The 21,371-nt window shown below is 46.3% G+C and overlaps 1 protein-coding gene across 5 annotated transcripts in view; it reads left to right on the forward strand.

The window, feature by feature from the left end:
• Positions 1–21,371, forward strand: part of LOC134983018 (V-type proton ATPase catalytic subunit A-like) — a 419,995-nt gene that overhangs the window by 65,821 nt on the left and 332,803 nt on the right. For 2 of the 5 annotated variants that reach the window (XM_063948714.1, XM_063948715.1), the window contains exon 1: positions 16,027–16,294. The exons of 1 other annotated variant lie outside the window; for it this stretch is intronic. Coding sequence is in view for 1 of the 4 variants with exons in the window: in XM_063948712.1 (XP_063804782.1) it covers positions 16,301–16,321 (21 nt within the window). In the remaining 3 variants the exon portion in view is untranslated. Of the gene's footprint in view, positions 1–16,025; positions 16,322–21,371 lie in introns of those variants that run through there. 2 more of the 5 variants (XM_063948712.1, XM_063948713.1) reach the window with 2 other exon arrangements.

The raw sequence follows: 21,371 nt of genomic DNA on the forward strand, positions 1-21,371 counted from the left end.
ATGCAGGCTAAAGAAGAGGGCGTGATTTCTCACGATATGTATATCAAATTATTGAGCCCACACCCTGTTTGTCCCTATTTCTACTCGATCCCCAAGCTCCACAAGGATGCGCAGCATCCGCCGGGACGCCCCATTATCTCAGCGAGGGGCTCACTATGCGAGCCGATCGCCAGATATTTAGACTTTTTCCTTCAACCCTGTATTCAAGCTACACCCACACACCTGAAAGATACTAGTGCATTATTGAGACAGTTTGCACAGTTAGGACCCATCCCAGCAGACATGGTACTGGCCACACTGGATGTGGCCAGTTTATACACCTGTATTCCCCATCAGGCTGGGTTAACAGCTGTGAGGCATCTTATCACTAACAACCCTAAATACACGGGTCCTGATGTTGACCTGTTCGTCAGGTTACTAGAATACACCCTTAGCCATAATTATTTTCTGTTCAATGGCAGGTTTTTTCTACAGAAGACCGGCTGTGCGATGGGGTCGGCGGTGGCCCCATCGCTAGCCAATACATACATGTGGGAGGTGGAGAGACAAACATTTTTTGAGAACAGCGCGACAGCCAGGTCCATTTTTCTATACACTCGGTATATAGACGACCTGTTGCTGTTCTGGACTGGAGACGAGGGAGCCCTGGTTAAACTTATAGAGGAACATAACAACTCCTCTAGTCCGATCAAGTTTACTGTGTCTACACACAGGTCAGAAATATGTTTTTTGGACACTAAAATTCAGATACGATACCACATTATACTCCAAGCCCACGGATCGCAATACACTCCTCAGATTTGACAGTTTCCACCCCCCAGCTTTAATTCAGGGTTTACCGTATTCTCAATTCCTCAGGGTGTGCAGGATCACCAGCGACCCTGAGGAGTTAGAGATACAGCTAGACATCATGACGAACAAATTCACACAGAGGGGTTATCCACTTAAACTTCTGAAGAATGCTCGTGCCAGGGCTTTGTCCCTTAGTAGACAGGAATTGCTACAGGTCAAAGTCCCAGTGCCCTCTGCTCCTAAAATGGCCTGGGTAAACCAGTATAACACCTCTAGCAGAAGGACCAATAAGAAAATTAAGCAATTATGGCCGATGATTACTTCAGATCCTATTCTAGTAAGCCTAAAGAACAGCCAAGTAATGCCTTGCTATACTCGTAGTTCCAATATTAAAGACCTGGTAGTGAAGAATGATGTAACGGGGTTCACAAGAACACGACCTACCACACATTTTTTAACACGCAAAGCAGGCTGTTTTAAATGCTTGGGCTGCACCACATGTAGCTACATGTTAACGGGGGACTCGATCTCACACCCACATACGGGGAAGAGATTGAAGATCCCCAAAGCATTGACATGCAGCTCGACATATGTAGTTTATGTGCTAATCTGTCCCTGCAGCCTCTACTATGTGGGCAAGACCCAGTGTCTATTTAAAGAGAGGATGGCCCAACATAGATCAGCGATCAGGGCTGCCCTGGTATCAGGGAGCAGCGAACAACCTGTGGCCCGTCATTTTGCGCAGATGCGTCACAGCCTGGCCTCTGTCCGCTACAAAATAGTGGACCAGGTTCCGGAGTCCATCCGAGGCGGTGACCGAGCAAAAAAACTGTTGCAACTGGAGGCAAGGTGGATCCACAAACTAGATACGATTCACCCCCGTGGTCTTAATGAATACCTGAGTCTAAATTGTTTTCTGTGAGGCTGGATGTAGAATCAGGGTTGAAGATGGTTAATACAGGATGCACTCCCCCAGTAGTATGGGTAGGATCATTCTGAACGCAGTTGACAGGGTAGTCAAATCAGACCATCAGATTTATTAGGAAAGGTCAGATAGAAATAAATATGGGGACCCTTGCACCTATTGTCCCCTTTAAATGCCGGTTGACTATTGAGGTTGAAGTTTATTGAGTTTAATTAATGGCAGACCGACAGGACAGGTCATTGTTCATGTAACCATTAAGATCAGATTGGACAAATTACAGCTGTTGGTGCTTTTATAGTTTTATATCACTTAATATGGTTAAGATATATTTATTGCAGATCCCAGATTGTTTTGGAGCACTTGATGTTTTTATATCACTTATGGTGCACAACATTGTGTGCCGCTTGGGCACTGGAAGCACTGTTTTAAACAATTATGTACTGTCATTTCCACGTAAGTGGTCCGAATTACACTGTTTGCTATGTACATGTATTTTTTTGTAGTTGTCCGTTGCCATGGCAACTTGTTGCCATGACGGTACAGATTCCCTGCTCGTGTGGGCCCTCCCCACGGCTACGTCGCCCGGCAACAAAGCCACGTCACCCGGAAGGGGCGGAGACTGCCGAAACCGGAAGTGCGGGCTCCGGAGCTCGGGACGCCGCTGGCCGTGACGGAGGGGGCAGAGCCAGGAACTGGTAAGGTATTTAAGTTTAGTTTATCACTGTGTTTATTTGTATTGCTGTGTCTTGAAGAAGGGAGTACGTCTCCCGAAACGTCACCCATTAAAAGCACGTTTTCTACTTTCAAGTAAGTCTCCTGAGTGCCGCCTTCCATCTTCTATATGCAGAGCGATTTTGCTTAAGGAGGGCACCGGAGCCAATTCCCTGCGGGACAGAGGAGTGCCAGACCAAGGACAGTGCTATATATATATATATATATATATATATGTGTGTGTGTGTGTGTCACACGCCGGGGGTTGGTGCATCGGGGGCGCCAACTTGCTGCCTTGCCCCGGGTGCCGAAGATCCTAGTTTCGGCCCTGCTCACAGGCCACAGGTACATAGCGGTGCCAACTATTTCTACTACCACAGGCAGCAATTATAGTTTTTCATTAAAGTAGCAGCATTCACATTTGTACTGCCACAGGCAGTAATTATATATGTTCCATCCAGCATTTGTACTGCCACAGGCAGTAGTACAATGCTCCTCCATGGGTCCCGGGTGCCAAACCCCTTCCAGCCGCGGCTCACAGAGGCGCATTAGGCCGGGAAAAGTCCTGGTAATCCTCATATTTGAAAAAATAACAAACAACTACACTGTCACTATCTAAGGAGACAGGAAAAAAGACTGGGGAAGCCAGGGGCGGTCGGACCTATATTCCCAGGGGGGCGGAGCCTAAAATAGAAAAAACTTCTTGTCTATAATCTAGGAGTAGGGATAAATCCCAGAGTAATGGCTGCCATGGAGTAGCGTAGAAGAAGTATATATATTACTGTATATATCAGTACAGAGCAGTGTAACTGTGACCATGTGTCCTGACAAGCAGTATAGAAGCTATAGAAAAGTATATATATTACTGTATATATCAGTACAGAGCAGTGTAACTGTGACACGTGTCCTAACAAGCAGTATAGAAGCTATAGAATAGTATATATATATTACTATATATCAGTACAGAGCGGTGTATCTGTGAACATGTGTCCTGACAAGCAGTATAAAAGCTATAGAAAAGTATATATATTACTGTATATCAGTACAGAGCAGTGTAACTGTGACACGTGTCCTGACAAGCAGTATAGAAGCTATAGAAAAGTATATATATTACTGTATATATCAGTACAGAGCGGTGTAACTGTGACACATGTGTCCTGACAAGCAGTATAGAAGCTATAGAATAGTATATATATTATTGTATATATAAGTACAGAGCAGTGTAACTGTGACACATGTGTCCTGACAAGCAGTATAGAAGCTATAGAAAAGTATATATATTATTGTATATATCAGTACAGAGCAGTGTAACTGTGACACATGTGTCCTGACAAGCAGTATAGAGGCTATAGAAAAGTATATATATTATTGTATATATCAGTACAGAGCAGTGTAACTGTGACACATGTGTCCTGACAAGCAGTATAGAAGCTATAGAAAAGTATATATATTATTGTATATATATCAGTACAGAGCGGTGTAACTGTGACACATGTGTCCTGACAAGCAGTATAGAAGCTATAGAAAAGTATATATATTATTGTATATATCAGTGCAGAGCAGTGTAACTGTGACCATGTGTCCTGACAAGCAGTATAGAAGCTATAGAAAAGTATATATATTACTGTATATATCAGTACAGAGCAGTGTAACTGTGACACATGTGTCCTGACAAGCAGTATAGAAGCTATAGAAAAGTATATATATTATTGTATATATATCAGTACAGAGCGGTGTAACTGTGACACATGTGTCCTGACAAGCAGTATAGAAGCTATAGAAAAGTATATATATTATTGTATATATATCAGTACAGAGCGGTGTAACTGTGACACATGTGTCCTGACAAGCAGTATAGAAGCTATAGAAAAGTATATATATTACTGTATATATCAGTACAGAGCAGTGTAACTGTGACACATGTGTCCTGACAAGCAGTATAGAAGCTATAGAAAAGTATATATATTATTGTATATATCAGTACAGAGCGGTGTAACTGTGACACGTGTCCTGACAAGCAGTATAGAAGCTATAGAAAAGTATATATATTATTGTATATATATCAGTACAGAGCGGTGTAACTGTGACACATGTGTCCTGACAAGCAGTATAGAAGCTATAGAAAAGTATATATATTATTGTATATATATCAGTACAGAGCGGTGTAACTGTGACACATGTGTCCTGACAAGCAGTATAGAAGCTATAGAAAAGTATATATATTACTGTATATCAGTACAGAGCAATATAACTGTGACCATGTGTCCTGACAAGCAGTATAGAAGCTATAGAAAAGTATATATATTATTGTATATATCAGTACAGAGCGGTGTAACTGTGACACGTGTCCTGACAAGCAGTATAGAAGCTATAGAAAAGTATATATATTATTGTATATATCAGTACAGAGCGGTGTAACTGTGACACATGTGTCCTGACAAGCAGTATAGAAGCTATAGAAAAGTATATATATTACTGTATATATCAGTACAGAGCGGTGTAACTGTGACACATGTGTCCTGACAAGCAGTATAGAAGCTATAGAAAAGTATATATATTATTGTATATATCAGTACAGAGCGGTGTAACTGTGACCATGTGTCCTGACAAGCAGTATAGAAGCTATAGAAAAGTATATATATTACTGTATATATCAGTACAGAGCGGTGTAACTGTGACACATGTGTCCTGACAAGCAGTATAGAAGCTATAGAAAAGTATATATATTACTGTATATCAGTACAGAGCAGTGTAACTGTGACACATGTGTCCTGACAAGCAGTATAGAAGCTATAGAAAAGTATATATATTACTGTATATATCAGTACAGAGCGGTGTAAGTGTGACACGTGTCCTGACAAGCAGTATAGAAGCAATAAAAAAGTATATATATTATTGTATATATATCAGTACAGAGCAGGTTAACTGTGACACGTGTCCTGACAAGCAGTATAGAAGCTATAGAAAAGTATATATATTATTGTATATATCAGTACAGAGCGGTGTAACTGTGACCATGTGTCCTGACAAGCAGTATAGAAGCTATAGAAAAGTATATATATTACTGTATATATCAGTACAGAGCAGTGTAACTGTGACACGTGTCCTGACAAGCAGTATAGAAGCTATAGAAAAGTATATATATTACTGTATATATCAGTACAGAGCGGTGTAACTGTGACACGTGTCCTGACAAGCAGTATAAAAGCTATAGAAAAAGTAGCAAATTATACTTACCGATAATTTCATTTCTTCTACGCTACTCCATGGCAGCCATTACTCTGGGATTTATCCCTACTCCTAGATTTTAGACAGGAAGTTTTTTCTATTTTAGGCTCCGCCCCCCTGGGAATATAGGTCCGACCGCCCCTGGCTTCCCCAGTCTTTGAGTGTCTCCTTGACGGAGCCTAAGAAAAAACAAAGATATATTGAGGTGGGAAAAACTAGGCTGCCATGGAGTATCTCGAAGAAATGAAATTATCGGTAAGTATAATTTGCTACTTTCTTCTACGCTACTCCATGGCAGCCATTACTCTGGGATATACCAAAGCATCCTAGTAGGGAGGGAAATAAACCACACAGAGCCCAAATGATGCTTAAATTTAAATTTTATGCAGTTGCTTCCTTCAGTACTGCTTCTCCAAAGTGACCACCAGAGACATCTAAGCCATAGTGTCTGGTGAATGTATGGATGGACGACCATGTCGCTGCCGTACATATCTCTTTAATCGACACCTGCTCTCTTCTTGCCCAGGATGTAGCCACAGCCCTCGTAGAGTGTGCCTTAATGTGGTCTGGAACTGGTCAGCCATTTTCTTGATAGGTGAATGCAATCAATTCCGTGATCCACCTAGCAATCGTGTTTTTAGAAGGTGATTCACCTTTTTTGACTCCAGAGTGTAGAACGAACAGATTCTTAACTTTCCGGACGCCTTTCACTCTCTCTAAGTATATGGAGACTGCCCGTAAGACATCCAACATATGCAGTCTTTCTTCGTAATCATCCGTTGGGTACAGAAAGAAAGATGGTAGAATGATCTCTTGACTCATATGGAAGTTTGATACTACTTTTGGCAGAAATTCAGGATTATTCCTTAATATTATTCTGTCTGGAAGAATATTCAGGTAGGGCTCCTCAGCCCAGAGAGCCTGTAGTTCTCCAACTCTTCTCGCCGAAGTTATTGCTGTGAGGAAAACTACTTTCCAGGTAAGCATTTTTAAAGAGATTTCCCGCAGAGGTTCGAAAGGTGAATCCATCAGCGTATTCAGAACAAGGTTCAGATCCCAGGTTGGCATAACTGATCTGACTCTAGGACGTTCCCTCTTGATGGCTTGACAGAATCTCTGCACCAGGTTATCCTCCGATAACTTCCTATCCAGCAATATACTTAAGGCTGATATTTGTACCTTGATGGTTGATACTGCAAGACCCATCTGAAAACCTTCGCTTAGAAACTGCAGTACCTGCGGAACTTCAACCTTAGCGATTTCGGCGTCATCTCCCAACCAATCGCCAAATTTTCTCCACACTCTATAATAGGATTTTGAAGAGATGTTCTTCCTTGCTTTCATAAGTAAGGTGACAACCTGTTCTGAAAGGCCTTTACTTTTCAAGATTGACCCCTCAACTTCCACGCCGTCAAATGAAGACTCTGTGGGTTCGGATGACAGACTGGTCCTTGTCGTAGTAACTCTGGTTCTACCGGTAAGATCCATGGACCCTGTATCGCCATTCTGAGGACTGTGGGAAACCACACTCTGTTTGGCCAATGGGGTAGAACTATTATAACTACCACTTTCTCCTCTCTGATTTTCCGTAGAACTCGAGGTATCATTGGTAGTGGAGGGAACACATAACCGAGACTGAAGTTCCACCTCTGGGAGAGAGCATCTGTCCCGCTGGATTTTGGGGACCGGTACCTTGAAAAGAAATGTTCCACTTTCGTATTCTGGGATGTGGCCATCAGGTCTATCTCAGGGTACCCAAACCTCTGTGTTATTAAGTGGAACACTTGAGGATTCAGCTCCCATTCTCCTGGTAATACATCGTGTCTGCTCAGGTAATCCGCCACTAAGTTGGACTCTCCTGGCACATGAAGGGCTGTTATGGACTTTAGATTTTGTACTACCCAATCCAAAATCTTTGCTACTTCCACCCATAGATCTCGACTTCTGGTGCCTCCTTGTCGGTTTAAATATGCCACGACTGTCATATTGTCCGAGAACACTCTCAGATGAGACAGCACCAGCAACGTCTGAAAACAACGTATCGAATTCCACACTGCCCTCATTTCTCGCTTGCTGGAAGACATGAGTTTTTCTTGGGTGGACCATGACCCCTGGCATGTGTGACTTAACAGATGACCTCCCCAACCTGTGGCACTTGCATCTGTTGTCAAGACAGCGTACTTGGGTTGCGCTAAAGATACTGACCTCTGACTTAGACTCTGGTCTATCCACCAATCCAGGGACTTCTTTGCTCCTTGAGTGAGGATTATCTTGTGGTCTCTGCCTACACGGACCGCTCTGATTATGTCCCACTGGAACGTTCTCATTTTCCACCTGGCCCAGGGTGTTAGGTTCCTGGTGCTCAGAACAAGGGAGATGTTATGAAGCGAGTCCAGAGCACCAGGACGTAATGCTGGGAAAGGGGAATGGAAAGGGAATAGCCCCTGGCACCCTATCTCCGTTGTCTCACCCGTGCTGTCAGTACACTCTTGCGAGACTATGGTTGCTTGAGCCCATGGCAGCCGCGTTTGAAGGGCGGATTACGTCTGCCCAACTTCGATGCCCCCTCAGGTCTTAATGAGAGACAAAGAGTGAACCGAGACAGGGTGATAACAAGGGGCCCTCTGACTAAACAACAAGGCCAGGGGCTACTAACAAACCTAAAACCAAAGTATGTGCGGCTTGCCGCCAAAGGAAAAGAGCAACAAAGGAAATGCTGACCACACGCCGACACAATACTTTTGTGTACCGGCGGTGACAGCATAAGCAGAACCCTCTGCAAAACACCAGTGACAGAAATAATAAGGGAATACAGCGGCCTAGGCCAACGGACGCGGCCGTGCCGCTACTCACGGAACCGGTACGAATTCTGGCAAACGGACAGGAACTCCCAATGCTGCTGACACAGACTCTCAGAACTGGAGGACAGGCAGAATCCCAAACGACAGACTGGTGGACACCAAGAAGCCAGAAACTTGCACAGGCAACGGTACTGGACCTCAGGACAGGAACGCCTCACGGCAGGACACGGGATCAGACATAGGAATCGACACAGGGACTGACACAGGAAGCTCAGGAACTAGCAGGAACCAAGCTCAGAACTCAAGCAGACTGCAAACCAAGGAATATCACCAGCATCTGTGAATTGCAAACAGCCAGCATATAACAGAGAGGCCTAATTAATAATCCCATGCAGCTGCCTTGTTGCATGATTCCAAACTGACCAGATGCAATTAGCAGCCAGGTGAGGCTGAACACAAGGGAACAAGCTGCAATTACACAGACTCACCAGCGGCAGCAGACAAGAGTATTCTAAAACAGAACAACAGGAAATCCTGGCATGCAAGACAACTTTATAAACATAAAATAGGAATGAACCACTACCTGTGGTTCATAACAGTATCCCCTCCTTAAGGGTGAGCTCCGAGCACCCCATGACACCCACGGGGAACATAAACAGAAGTATAACATGAAATACAGAACAAAACTGCAAAACAGGAATGAGCCACAGCCGTGGCTCATAACATTACCCCCCCCCCCCCCCCCTTGAGGAGGGGTCAAAAGACCCCAAAATTCAGACTATCCAGAACAAGGGATACAAAAAAAAAAACCCTGACACACTGGTCTAACAGACAAGAAAACAAAAAACAAGCTGTAGCAACAACTTGTAACAGTGCCCTCCCCTTGATGGTGGCCACTGGACACAAGACAAGGGGAAAAAAAATCCTTTTTTTTTATCAAGGCAAGAGTCAAAAATTATCTCTTTTTCTTCTTCTTCTTTTTACAAAGCTCTTTAGGTCTGACCAAGGTAATTCCCCAAACATTGTCTGAACTGATGGTACCACCCAGCAAGGCTGCGTTCAAATCAGAGACAGGTCTCTTACCCTTGGGAGCTGAACTTTCTGGTAAAGTACTATTATTAGAAGAAGAAGTCAAAAAGCACATCCTGCAGTCAAAACAACGGGCTGGGACTCTTGTGCCGAGTTTACAGTATTTGGTGGACTCTCAGCAGACAAGACGGGTGACTTAGAGGAACCTGAACCAATTTCTTTGGAACCATATCTTTTAATAATTGCATCACTGAATGCTGGGGGATCCTGAAGAATGGGATCTTCAGCTTTCATTAGGCTGGTTGCCCACTCAGAAGGCTCTCCTCTAAAAGAATAAATCAGATAGAGCCCAAGGTTTTCTGAAGTGATGCCCAGAAATGGTCTAGACAACATAATAATGTAATAGTGTTTGTAAAGTGCCAAAAATTGGGCTAAGTCCCCATCAAAGATTATGGATGTTGAGATATCAGAGTCAGGATCTGTTTCCTTCTCATCTGACTGACTGGAGTGCTTTGCTAGGACCTGGTCACTATTGACCTTACTCGAGGCTGAGACTCTCTGAACCCCACCCGGGGCAGTGACTTTCTGAACCCCACCCGGGGCAGTGACTTTCTGAACCCCACCCGGGGCAGTGACTTTCTGAACCCCACCCGGGGCAGTGACTTTCTGAATCCCACCCGGGGCAGTGACTTTCTGAATCCCACCCGGGGCAGTGACTTCCGGGAACCCCGCTGGGGCAGTGGCCTCCGGGAACCCCGCTGGGGCAGTGGCCTCCGAGAACCCCGCAGTGGCCTCCAAGAACCCCGCTGGGGCAGTGGCCTCCGGGAACCCCGCTGGGGCAGTGGCCTCCGAGAACCCCGCAGTGGCCTCCAAGAACCCCGCTGGGGCAGTGGCCTCCGAGAACCCCGCTGGGGCCAGCACCTCTGATTCTTTTACTGGGACCGGACCATTGGCCTCCCTGACTGGGATCGGGCCATCGGCCTCCCTCTCTGAGTCAATAATTATCGAAAGTTCTCCCGGGACTATGACTTCCGGGACTTTTGCTGAAGCAATAACGTTCAGATCCTCCACTAATGCTATGCTTCTTAAGTTCTTTCCTGGGGAAGCGACTTCTAGACCCTTCTTTGGGGCTGCGTCTCTCGAGACCCCACTTGGGGATATTACTTCAAAGATCCCTTCTGGAGTTTTGCTTCTCAAATTCCCCTCAAGAACTATGGTTTTAGAGACCCTTTCTAGGGTTGCGCTTTTCAAGTCCCTACCTGGGGTAACAGCTTCTGAGACCCCTTCCGGTATGGACACCTGAACAATAATATTTGATGTCCCTCTATAAGCTAGGGCATCGGGTACCGCTCCAGCACTCTGGGCATCGGGTACCGCTCCAGCACTCTGGGCATCGGGTACCGCTCCAGTACTCTGGGCATCGGGTACCGCTCCAGCACTCTGGGCATCGGGTACCGCTCCAGCACTCTGGGCATCGGGCACCGCTCCAGCACTCTGGGCATCGGGCACCGCTCCAGGACCCTGGGCATCGGGCACCGCTCCAGGACCCTGGGCATCGGGCACCGCTCCAGGACCCTGGGCATCGGGCACCACTCCAGGAACCTGGGCATCGGGCACCACTCCAGGAACCTGGGCATCAGGCACCACTCCAGGAACCTGGGCATCAGGCACCACTCCAGGGACTTGCAACTCCGCTTCCACAGGAACCCCTAGAGAGGAGAGAAACATTCTCTTTTGATTCCTGAATCTATAATGGGGCTCCCTTGCCCAAGGACCCCAATTATAGGACAGAGAGCTTTTTTGTGTGGGTTGCGTGACAAGTACCTCTGCCACAGTAGAGACAGGAGTAGGTCTTGTATCATGACTCAACTTGGCCAGAGGGCAAGACTCGTCACCACACTTTGGCTTGTGCAACTCACAGGTCTGCAGATAATGGCCTAAACCCCCACAATATAGGCATAAGTTTAAGTTTCTGCGACGCAGACGCTCCTCTTCTGAGAGCCTGGGCCGCAGAAAACTTTTAAACCTTTTCTCTTCAATTAAACCAGAGGATTCTCTTGTCACCATACTGTGAACAAGAGTCTCTTTAGAGATAGATGTACTCTCAACGACTTCTGGCAAAATGAGCAAGATTTTAGTCAGAAGGTTTTGCAGTTGCTTTAGGGATTGCTGCAAAACTTCTAGTCGCTCTGGTCTCAAAGCACTGAATACAGAGTTCAGGGCTGCGAGAGATGCCTGCAGGGCTTGCATAGTAGACATAGGAGGATTTAAAACTAGACAAGACAAGACAAGACAAGACAAGGCATGACAAGGCAAGGCAAGGCAAGGCAAGGCAAGGCAAGGCAAGGCAAGGCAAGACAAGGCAAGGCAAGACTAAATTTTGCTAAACAAAACAAGACTTTTTTTTTTTTTTTTTTTTTTAAACACCGGACTGGATTCTAAACACCGGACTGGATTCTAAACACCGGACTGGATTCTAAAACACTGGACTGGATTCTAAACACTGAATTCTAGACAGGACTGGATTCTAGACTAGACACTGGACTGGGCCAAAAAAGAAAAAAAGTTTTATTTCTTTTTTGTGGTATGGCTGGTGATAATGTTAGGTTCCTGGTGCTCAGAACAAGGGAGATGTTATGAAGCGAGTCCAGAGCACCAGGACGTAATGCTGGGAAAGGGGAATGGAAAGGGAATAGCCCCTGGCGCCCTATCTCCGTTGTCTCACCCGTGCTGTCAGTACACTCTTGCGAGACTATGGTTGCTTGAGCCCATGGCAGCCGCGTTTGAAGGGCGGATTACGTCTGCCCAACTTCGATGCCCCCTCAGGTCTTAATGAGAGACAAAGAGTGAACCGAGACAGGGTGATAACAAGGGGCCCTCTGACTAAACAACAAGGCCAGGGGCTACTAACAAACCTAAAACCAAAGTATGTGCGGCTTGCCGCCAAAGGAAAAGAGCAACAAAGGAAATGCTGACCACACGCCGACACAATACTTTTGTGTACCGGCGATGACAGCATAAGCAGAACCCTCTGCAAAACACCAGTGACAGAAATAATAAGGGAATACAGCGGCCTAGGCCGACGGACGCGGCCGTGCCGCTACTCACGGAACCGGTACGAATTCTGGCAAACGGACAGGAACTCCCAATGCTGCTGACACAGACTCTCAGAACTGGAGGACAGGCAGAATCCCAAACGACAGACCGGTGGACACCAAGAAGCCAGAAACTTGCACAGGCAACGGTACTGGACCTCAGGACAGGAACGCCTCACGGCAGGACACGGGATCAGACATAGGAATCGACACAGGGACTGACACAGGAATCGACACAGGAAGCTCAGGAACTAGCAGGAACCAAGCTCAGAACTCAAGCAGACTGCAAACCAAGGAATATCACCAGCATCTGTGAATTGCAAACAGCCAGCATATAACAGAGAGGCCTAATTAATAATCCCATGCAGCTGCCTTGTTGCATGATTCCAAACTGACCAGATGCAATTAGCAGCCAGGTGAGGCTGAACACAAGGGAACAAGCTGCAATTACACAGACTCACCAGCGGCAGCAGACAAGAGTATTCTAAAACAGAACAACAGGAAATCCTGGCATGCAAGACAACTTTATAAACATAAAATAGGAATGAACCACTACCTGTGGTTCATAACACAGGGTACTACTTCTATCGTAGAAGACAACATCCCCACAAGACGCAGGCCCAGACGGAGTGAAATGCTGTCCTCTACCTGAACCAGGGATGAGAGATCTTGAATCTTTTTGCATCGGTCTTCTGACAATGCTACCGTGTACTTCTTTGAATCTATCCAAACTCCTAGGAACTGTAGACCTTGTGTTGGATCTAGCTTGCTCTTCTTCCAGTTCACTAGCCAACCATGAGCTTGAAGAATCTGAAGAGTCTTCTGTACTGTTGCTATTAGAGTCGCTTTTGTACTTGCACAGATCAGCAAGTCGTCCAGGTACGGCCACAATGCTATGCCCGTCACTCTCATATGTGCCACTAGAGCTAGAAGCACTTTCGTGAAAACTCTTGGTGAGGAAGACAGGCCGAACGGCAGGCAGGTGAATTGAAGATCTTTTCCAAGGACGCAAAACCTTAGAAACCTCTGGTCTTCCCTGTGAATTGGCACATGAAAGTAGGCGTCTTTCAGATCTATAGAGGCCATAAAGTCTTCCTGCTTTATCCCTAATAATATGGTCTTCAATGTTTCCATGTGAAACCGTTTCTTTATAAGAAATTTGTTTAAACTTCTTAAATCCAGAATTGCCCTGAATTCCCCTGATGGTTTCTGAATCAAGAACATCCTGGAATAAAAACCTCTTCTCTCCTCTGCCACCGGTACCTTTACAACTGCATGTGTTTTGATGAGGTTTTTTAGAATATCCTGAAAGGCTATTATCTGTTCTTTTGACGTTAGAATTTTTGACTTTACAAAATTCCGCCCCGTCGGCTTCTTTATAAATTCTATGCCATAGCCCTGGGAGATTACTTTTAATACCCAGGCTTCCTGAGTTGACTCCTGCCACTGATCCGCAAATTTTATTAATCTGCCTCCTACTGGCGCAGCACTCCGGGGCATCATATAGTCAGAATTTTCTATTGCCTCTTCTGCCAGACTGACGAAAGGACTGCCTGGTAGTCGTTGGAGTGTATCTACTATACTGCCTACCTGGCCTGTATGACCTGGCATCCTTAAACTGCTGCTTAGGTGAAGAAGCCCTAAACCTTGCCTTTCTATCATATGGCAGCTTCGCGGATTTACCGCCTGACATGACATTGATTATGGACTCCAGCTTACTTCCGAAGAGGCGAGATCCTTCATAAGGAAGAGCTACCAATCTATTTTTTGAGTGGACGTCTGCTGTCCATGTACGCAGCCACAGTGACCTTCTAGCCGCTACACCTGCTGCTAATGATTTTGCCGCCTACTCTACTACCTCAAAAGAGGCCTCACAGATATTCCACCGCCTTCAGTATCACGGCCAGATCTTTCTGCAGGTGATGTCTAGATACCTGATCCTCCAAATCACTATTCAGGTTGTTCCCCCACAGTCTCAGGGTTCTGGTTGTTGACGCCATCGCTACCCCAGCCTTTAGCGTCACTGCTGATGCTTTGTGGACTTTTTTCAAGGAACTCTCAACCTTCTTGTCCATTGCATCCTTAAGCACCGCACCGTCTTCCAACAGGATGGTGGTTTTGGAAACAACTTCTGCTACTGCAGCATCCACTTTAGGCAAATCGCACCATTTAATAAATTCCTCATCCTGTACCGGAAACATACGCTCCAACCTTTTCATATAATTGAGACGCTTGTCCGCAGTCTGCCACTGCACTGACATAATCTCCTTCAGCACTTTATGCACCGGAAAACATCGGCTTCTCTTAATCCTATCCTCAAATAAAGGATCCTGAGCATCATCCTCCTGTGCTTCATCCTTAATATTTAAAGCTCTATACATATGCTTCAGTAAGCTATCCACTATATCCAAATTAAACGACCTATCTGGCTCCTGAGCCTCCTCAGACTCTGCCGGAGAGGGACTATCAGCATAATCCAATACAACGAGACCATCCGAATCTTCTGCAACATCTAAACTTGTCTGCGACCTGGACCTTTAAGCCCCCTGAAGCTCCTTTAATTCATCCTTTGTTACGAATTACTTTTTCATCCATTCCATCAGATCCTGAATCTGTTTAGACTGGCCCTGGGATGCTTCACAATCATCACATAACTTGCTATGTTTATCTCCAGAACAAGCCAAATGATGCTTCTTTTTTCATGTTCTTTTCCTAGGAACTTCAGACACACTGCAACCAAAGCAAATAATATCCTAAACACCCTAACTACATAACATAATAAGTGCCCTAAATGAGACTGCTTACCATTCCTGGGCACATGTAGGCGTTTAGGGAGACATCTCTTTATCCATGCTGACAAAAATCTTCAGTCATTCTTTCCCAATTCTTATTTATTCCCTTATATCTGGGAACACTATCTCTCTCACTCTCAGCGGTGGACCGCGCCATCTTTATTCCTCTCTGACTCTCAGCCTCCGGGCGGCGCATGCGCAGACCGAATCGCGGCACTTCCGGGATTTCGGCCGCGCACTTCCGCCCGCCGCATCCAGCGCTGCATCCGCCCTCCAGGCTCAGCGCTGCTTCCGCCCTCCAGCTCCAGCACCTCGGCGGTCACCAGCGGCCATGGGAGCGGAGACACAGGGCTCATCATCCGGGCGGCAACGTTTTCACCTCACAGCAGAGCCGCAACTAGGGAGGGGCTAGGGGGGCATGTGACCTGGGCGCCGGATCGGAGGGGGCGCCGTCATGATCAGTTTAATTCCCCAAACATCCCTCCTTATCTGCCTCGTCCCTAACAGCTCGTTATGCAGCCGCAGCAGCTAGTAGAGTCTGGAGCTTATGCTCCAGACTCTACTAGCTGCTGCGTCTGCCTAACAAGCCGGGCACAAAGCATTGCTGTGATTAAACTGAAAATAAACTACAGCTCCCAGCAGCCCTTGCTGCGGGAGCTGTAGTTTCCTTTCACTTTCTTCTATGCAGTCGCGCATTGTGCCCGCCCCGGCAGAGCTGGATAAAGAGGGGGCACAGGGAACAAGCTAACTCCCCAGCCTCCCCCCAGCTGCCTTTCATCGTCACAGCAGTGCTGCTGAGCTGAACAAAAAGATTTAACCGAAAGGGGGCGGGGCTACACAGCACTGTACACAGTGCCAGCCAGTCCAGCCAGCAGCATGGGAGACAGAAGCTCACTGTGTAGCAGCAGAAGACCCTAAACAGTGAGGATGACAAAGGAAAGGGGCACTGTATGTGTGTGTGACTACTATATATGTGTGTCTGTATGAATCTGAGCATGTGTGTGACTGTACATGAATATGTGTGTGTGTATGTATACATGTGTGACTATGTATACAGGTGCATGACTATATGTGAGTCAATGTATGCGTGCGTGTACGTGTTTAGGTATGGGACAGCATGTATGTGTACAGGTGTGTGATTTTACGTATATTTATCAATGTACGACGGGCTATCTCCTCTTTTTTTCTTTATCCGTAGCCCCAAAAAATGTCTAGCTACACCCCCCCCCCCCCTCACATAAGAAGCCCTTTGCCCTTGTGGAGGTTATATATATATATATATATATATATATACACACACATACATATATGTATATACACACACACACACAACACACACAACACACACACACACACACACACACACATATATATATATATATATATAGAAGATGGAAGGCGGCACTCAGGAGACTTACTTGAAAGTAGAAAACGTGCTTTTAATGGGTGACGTTTCGGGAGACGTACTCCCTTCTTCAAGACACAGCAATACAAATAAACACAGTGATAAACTAAACTTAAATACCTTACCAGTTCCTGGCTCTGCCCCCTCCGTCACGGCCAGCGGCGTCCCGAGCTCCGGAGCCCGCACTTCCGGTTTCAGCAGTCTCCGCCCCTTCCGGGTGACGTGGCTTTGTTGCCGGGCGACGTAGCCGTGGGGAGGGCCCACACGAGCAGGGAATCTGTACCGTCATGGCAACAAGTTGCCATGGCAACGGACAACTACAAAAAAATACATGTACATAGCAAACAGTGTAATTCGGACCACTTACGTGGAAATGACAGTACATAATTGTTTAAAACAGTGCTTCCAGTGCCCAAGCGGCACACAATGTTGTGCACCATAAGTGATATAAAAACATCAAGTGCTCCAAAACAATCTGGGATCTGCAATAAATATATCTTAACCATATTAAGTGATATAAAACTATAAAAGCACCAACAGCTGTAATTTGTCCAATCTGATCTTAATGGTTACATGAACAATGACCTGTCCTGTCGGTCTGCCATTAATTAAACTCAATAAACTTCAACCTCAATAGTCAACCGGCATTTAAAGGGGACAATAGGTGCAAGGGTCCCCATATTTATTTCTATCTGACCTTTCCTAATAAATCTGATGGTCTGATTTGACTACCCTGTCAACTGCGTTCAGAATGATCCTACCCATACTACTGGGGGAGTGCATCCTGTATTAACCATCTTCAACCCTGATTCTACATCCAGCCTCACAGAAAACAATTTAGACTCAGGTATTCATTAAGACCACGGGGGTGAATCGTATCTAGTTTGTGGATCCACCTTGCCTCCAGTTGCAACAGTTTTTTTGCTCGGTTACCGCCTCGGATGGACTCCGGAACCTGGTCCACTATTTTGTAGCGGACAGAGGCCAGGCTGTGACGCATCTGCGCAAAATGACGGGCCACAGGTTGTTCGCTGCTCCCTGATACCAGGGCAGCCCTGATCGCTGATCTATGTTGGGCCATCCTCTCTTTAAATAGACACTGGGTCTTGCCCACATAGTAGAGGCTGCAGGGACAGATTAGCACATAAACTACATATGTCGAGCTGCATGTCAATGCTTTGGGGATCTTCAATCTCTTCCCCGTATGTGGGTGTGAGATCGAGTCCCCCGTTAACATGTAGCTACATGTGGTGCAGCCCAAGCATTTAAAACAGCCTGCTTTGCGTGTTAAAAAATGTGTGGTAGGTCGTGTTCTTGTGAACCCCGTTACATCATTCTTCACTACCAGGTCTTTAATATTGGAACTACGAGTATAGCAAGGCATTACTTGGCTGTTCTTTAGGCTTACTAGAATAGGATCTGAAGTAATCATCGGCCATAATTGCTTAATTTTCTTATTGGTCCTTCTGCTAGAGGTGTTATACTGGTTTACCCAGGCCATTTTAGGAGCAGAGGGCACTGGGACTTTGACCTGTAGCAATTCCTGTCTACTAAGGGACAAAGCCCTGGCACGAGCATTCTTCAGAAGTTTAAGTGGATAACCCCTCTGTGTGAATTTGTTCGTCATGATGTCTAGCTGTATCTCTAACTCCTCAGGGTCGCTGGTGATCCTGCACACCCTGAGGAATTGAGAATACGGTAAACCCTGAATTAAAGCTGGGGGGTGGAAACTGTCAAATCTGAGGAGTGTATTGCGATCCGTGGGCTTGGAGTATAATGTGGTATGTAACTCACCACCTCGTATCTGAATTTTAGTGTCCAAAAAACATATTTCTGACCTGTGTGTAGACACAGTAAACTTGATCGGACTAGAGGAGTTGTTATGTTCCTCTATAAGTTTAACCAGGGCTCCCTCGTCTCCAGTCCAGAACAGCAACAGGTCGTCTATATACCGAGTGTATAGAAAAATGGACCTGGCTGTCGCGCTGTTCTCAAAAAATGTTTGTCTCTCCACCTCCCACATGTATGTATTGGCTAGCGATGGGGCCACCGCCGACCCCATCGCACAGCCGGTCTTCTGTAGAAAAAACCTGCCATTGAACAGAAAATAATTATGGCTAAGGGTGTATTCTAGTAACCTGACGAACAGGTCAACATCAGGACCCGTGTATTTAGGGTTGTTAGTGATAAGATGCCTTACAGCTGTTAACCCAGCCTGATGGGGAATACAGGTGTATAAACTGGCCACATCCAGTGTGGCCAGTACCATGTCTGCTGGGATGGGTCCTAACTGTGCAAACTGTCTCAATAATGCACTAGTATCTTTCAGATGTGTGGGTGTAGCTTGAATACAGGGTTGAAGGAAAAAGTCTAAATATCTGGCGATCGGCTCGCATAGTGAGCCCCTCGCTGAGATAATGGGGCATCCCGGCGGATGCTGCGCATCCTTGTGGAGCTTGGGGATCGAGTAGAAAATAGGGACAACAGGGTGTGGGCTCAATAATTTGATATACATATCGTGAGAAATCACGCCCTCTTCTTTAGCCTGCATTAAAATCTGATCTAATTCAGTTTTAAATTGTGCAGTAGGATCACCATCTAGTTGGGCACAAGTTTGACTGTCTGCCAACAATCGGTCACATTCTGCTATATAGTCCTCAGTATCTAATATCACAATGGCGCCCCCTTTATCGGCGCCCCTGATGATAATGTCCTGTCTGGCGCTTAAATCTCGAAGGGCGTCATGTTCTTCCTTGTACATGTTTCTGTATACGTGCGGAGGGGGGTCATCCTGCAGATGCTCCAACATTCTTGTGAATGTTTTGATAGTCGCGTTTTGCGACACTGGGTCAAACTGTGACCCTGAGGTGAGTCCTTTGATCAGAGGAGCCGACATTCCTTTCTGTCTATGGTCCACATGCTTGCCAAAATGCTCTTTGAGTTTCAAACTTCTATTGAATTTAAAAGTCTCAACCTTCCATTGAAAATCATCTGGTGTCTTCGTCGGTACATACGACAGTCCCCTACTAAGGACAGCTGTTTCTGCCGTCGTTAGTGCTGCCCGTGATAAATTGAAAATTAAGTCCAACGTGACCTGGGTGGTCTTCCTCCCCGCCTTCCGCCTCGACTGGCCACCCCGTCTGGTGGGTTTCTTCTTTTGCCAGAGGCCAGTGCCCGGGTGACTGCCCCTAAAGGGACTCCTTGGGCAGACATCACTGAATCAGACACAGCTGTATCATCCGTTTCGCTCGCAGACGTACTTGCTTGTGGTCTCTGTGTCCTCCGTCTGTAGCTTCTCTCCGACTTTCCTCTAGAGGCCGCCCCCGTGGCTTTGGCTAACCAGGTATATGCCCGATGTTGCTCGTAATCGGCTTGTACTTTAAGCAATTTGTTTTTTTTGTATTTGAGCAACTCGAGCCTGTATGTTTCTACCTGGTTTTTCAACTTGTCCAGCCAATTCGTTGTTTTATCATCAGAGAGGCTCTGGAGGTGTTGTTCCTCAAATGTGCGAAGTTTCTCCCTAGTAAGGTTGACCTCTCGGGTGGATTCCTCTATTACCAAAAGCATGAGGTCCATGGCGCATTTATTGAGGACAGAGATCCACCGTCTGCAGAAGCTCGGATTATGCCGATGATTACTTCAGATCCTATTCTAGTAAGCCTAAAGAACAGCCAAGTAATGCCTTGCTATACTCGTAGTTCCAATATTAAAGACCTGGTAGTGAAGAATGATGTAACGGGGTTCACAAGAACACGACCTACCACACATTTTTCTCTGACGTCCTAGTGGATGCTGGGACTCCGTCAGGACCATGGGGATTAGCGGCTCCGCAGGAGACAGGGCACAAAAATAAAAGCTTTAGGACTAGGCGGTGTGCACTGGCTCCTCCCCCCATGACCCTCCTCCAAGCCTCAGTTAGGTTTTTGTGCCCGTCCGAGCAGGGTGCAATCTAGGTGGCTCTCCTAAAGAGCTGCTTAGAAAAAGTTATTAGGTTTTTTTATTTTCAGTGAGTCCTGCTGGCAACAGGCTCACTGCAACGAGGGACTTAGGGGAGAAGAAGTGAACTCACCTGCGTGCAGGATGGATTGGCTTCTTAGGCTACTGGACACCATTAGCTCCAGAGGGATCGAACACAGGCCCAGCCATGGAGTCCGGTCCCGGAGCCGCGCCGCCGACCCCCTTGCAGATGCCGAAAAGTGAAGAGGTCCAGAAACCGGCGGCAGAAGACTTTTCAGTCTTCATGAGGTAGCGCACAGCACTGCAGCTGTGCGCCATTGTTGTCAGCACACTTCATAGCAGCGGTCACTGAGGGTGCAGGGCGCTGGGGGGGGCGCCCTGGGCAGCAATGATAGTACCTTATTCTGGCTAAAAATACATCACATATAGCCCCTGGGGCTATATGGATGTATTTAACCCCTGCCAGGTCTCACAAACACCGGGAGAAGAGCCCGCCGAAATAGGGGGCGGGGCCTATCTCCTCAGCACACAGCGCCATTTTCCTGCACAGCTCCGCTGCGAGGAAGGCTCCCAGGACTCTCCCCTGCACTGCACTACAGAAACAGGGTAAAAAAACAGAGAGGGGGGGCACTTTTT

This window comes from Pseudophryne corroboree (assembly GCF_028390025.1).
Source record: "Pseudophryne corroboree isolate aPseCor3 chromosome 12 unlocalized genomic scaffold, aPseCor3.hap2 SUPER_12_unloc_2, whole genome shotgun sequence".
In the NCBI taxonomy this organism is placed as follows: Eukaryota; Metazoa; Chordata; class Amphibia; order Anura; family Myobatrachidae; genus Pseudophryne; species Pseudophryne corroboree.